This window comes from Pyxicephalus adspersus, unplaced genomic scaffold (genome assembly GCF_032062135.1).
Source record: "Pyxicephalus adspersus unplaced genomic scaffold, UCB_Pads_2.0 Sca886, whole genome shotgun sequence".
In the NCBI taxonomy this organism is placed as follows: domain Eukaryota; kingdom Metazoa; phylum Chordata; class Amphibia; order Anura; family Pyxicephalidae; genus Pyxicephalus; species Pyxicephalus adspersus.
In genome coordinates this window covers 2,449-5,253 of record NW_027317893.1, presented here as the reverse complement: position 1 = coordinate 5,253, position 2,805 = coordinate 2,449, and the positions used below count along the sequence as shown (strand labels likewise).

The window sequence follows — 2,805 nt, the reverse complement described above, 5'->3', positions numbered from 1 at the left end:
GACTTGCATACAAATTCAACTCAAGAACAAACCTACAGTCCCCCGGGACTACCTTTATTTTAGTTTTAAACATACATCTTTAATGTTTGTTTGTATTGTGGGCCAGAAGTTTTATCCCAATGTCAACAATCCCCCCACCCCACCCCCGAATGAAAAAAAGGTTGGTCACCACTGTTTTACTGCATGTGATTTCTCAGCTTATAATATAAAACACTAGTACGTCAAGAGCTCTACTAATACTAAACAGCTATAGCATCTCTTTTTATACAGAAAGAGGTTGACTACCCAATGTACTGGGGTACCCTTTTTAAATAAGCTGTAAATTTTGGAGTATTCCCAGTATATTACTTTACATAATGCAAGAAGAACCTGGAACTTAATTCATATTAAGTTTATTCCGCATTCACTCCACAAAGTGTTGACATTAGAATGATAAAATACCTAGAGTTCAAAAAGCTTTGCACTCTAATTTTGCTTTGCACCTCACTGTAATGTAATTTATGTATTTGCTGTTAGGGATATAAACTTGTGAGCTTTCACATCACCAAGAACTGCTGGATGGTTTCTTACAGTAGAAACAGGACACTTCTATTTAAAATCCTGAATCCCAGTTTATTAGTGTGTGGGAGAAAGTATTTGTCTTTTAAGCCTTTATAATGGCAGGTGTGATCATCTTTGGGAAGGAGTAGTATCTACAATCTTCAGGGGGAATTAGGTCCATCACTGTGATGCTGATATTTTCATTCTTGAAGCCTGCTTCCAGGAGCTGAGGTATTTGTGTTTCCTATAACAATAAGAGAACAGAAGATGTAGTCTTTAACAACACAGAAACTTGAAATAAGATGATTCGATCATAGGGAACACAAGGTATCAATAACACAGAAAAAAATGGACTGGGAATCTTTAAAAGCACAGTGACAATGTACTTAAGTTTACCTTTAGTTCTAGCAGTAGGTTTAAATCCATAAAGTACAGCCTACAAGTCAAAAAGTTGTACAACTATTGTTTCTTTACCTGGAACATTTTTTCAATGTCTGTATATTTGGTCTTCAGCAACTCTCCCCAAGATGTCAAATTACAGTATGTGAGGACACCTCCTGGTTTTAGCAGGCGATATGCATGACCCTGCAAAAATTCACAAATTGCTTGAGCCTTTTACAGTACATATACAGCAAAGCAATAACTGCATCAAAACTCTAAACAGCATTATTGTACATCAGTCAAACATCCTCAACAAAATAAACTAAAAAAACATGATGACCAGTCAAAGCTCTGTACAAATGTGCAGATATTTCACTGTTAGAAATAATTTTCAGCAACAGCAGAACAATGAGCATTGTACAGATAGTGCTGTTGTGACAAGTGCACTTATGCTGGTATTTCTGGGCTAGGGGAGAACGCAGAAAAGTTCATGACAGTTGTTAGTGACTTGATAGAATACTAAAAATCAAGGGACAGCTGTACAGACACTGGAGTTTTGCTGGATTATCATTTGGGGTGACTTTAAGAATTAATGGTAACCCAGCACACAAACACATCATGTGTGTTAATTCAAGTTCTAAAGAATTCAAGCAAGTTCTAAAGAATAACTCTACCTTCAAACAAAGTACAGATATCCTGTTTACCTCCATAGAAGTGCATGAAGTTGTTTCTGACATGAGCAAGCTCCACAATGCACAGCGGATGCATTAAAAATCAGATAGATAAATCAGGTAGATTTTTGGTGATTGTTTAGTTAGATCAAATTGGATCACTAAGTATTTATCCTTCAAGAGTGGCATTTCAGCCCCGAGTTGTATTTTCCATTCTGGAAAGTTAATCAGCAAAGTGCATAAGGCACCATCTGCAGAAACAGAAGCTTGCTGGACGTAAACAGGAGAAAGAAATTCACCCTTTTTAAGTATCTGTTACATTAACACATCATGCATATGCATTCCAGTAAAATTGTGTTGGCTCTGAATTGCTTTACCTCTTTGAGATTATAAATTCAGGCAGAGCAAAACCAAGCTCAAAAAATGACAGTGGATCTGCTATTGTGTTTTAGGCCTATCTGTAATTGGAAGTCCCAAAACACCACACGTGCTTGATATTCTGCTACTGAACTACCTTTAAATTCACTTCAGATTTGATTGTCAGAGGTTGATTTGGAATTTAAAACATGAACAATGCATTCAGAAATAATACAATTGTGAGCAACTACAATACATGTAATATTATGTAATAACTTGAACATAGAATTACTTTAATAAAGTTGAACTGGTGTGTATGCCACGTTTCTTCAGATAGAGGGTATGTGTCATACAGAATTCCTAAAAAAAAAGAAACACCATTGATTAAAATGCACAAAAATTAGTTTCATGTTAATTAACAATCAAAGTTACCCCCCACCATTGACACAAATGTTGTGCACTGAACAGTCCATAACTAACCATCAAAGTGTCTATCTGGCAATGTTGGCACAACTTCTTCCCACAGGCCCTTCAGTGGGACAATCTGTAAAAAAAAAAAAAAAAAAAGGTTGAGTTATCTTATTAGGGACAGCAAACGAGCTAATCAGATGTGCTGACAAAGACTATTCTGACAGAAAGCAAAGCTCTTTAAGTGGAACTAAACCCAGTTAAGGTGCGTACACACTTCCAATTTTTATCGTTCCAATCGAACGACGAACGATCGATTGGGCAAAAAATCGTTCGTAAAAAAGTAACCTTTCAAACACGTATGATGCAAGAAACACATGGCAATGCCTTTCAAACACGCATGATGCAAGAAACACTTTGCAATGCCTTTCAAACACGCATGATGCAA

General features: G+C 36.4%; 1 protein-coding gene across 1 annotated transcript; it reads right to left on the bottom strand.

The window, feature by feature from the left end:
* Positions 1-376: 376 nt before the first annotated feature.
* LOC140321150 (guanidinoacetate N-methyltransferase) lies at positions 377-2,493 on the bottom strand (the record flags this gene model as incomplete). The annotated part of the gene is given in 4 exon segments (XM_072398013.1): positions 377-784; positions 1,015-1,125; positions 2,242-2,309; positions 2,430-2,493. Coding segments are annotated over 4 exon segments (384 nt in total), but the record flags the coding sequence as incomplete, so codon positions are not given.
* Positions 2,494-2,805: the final 312 nt, after the last annotated feature.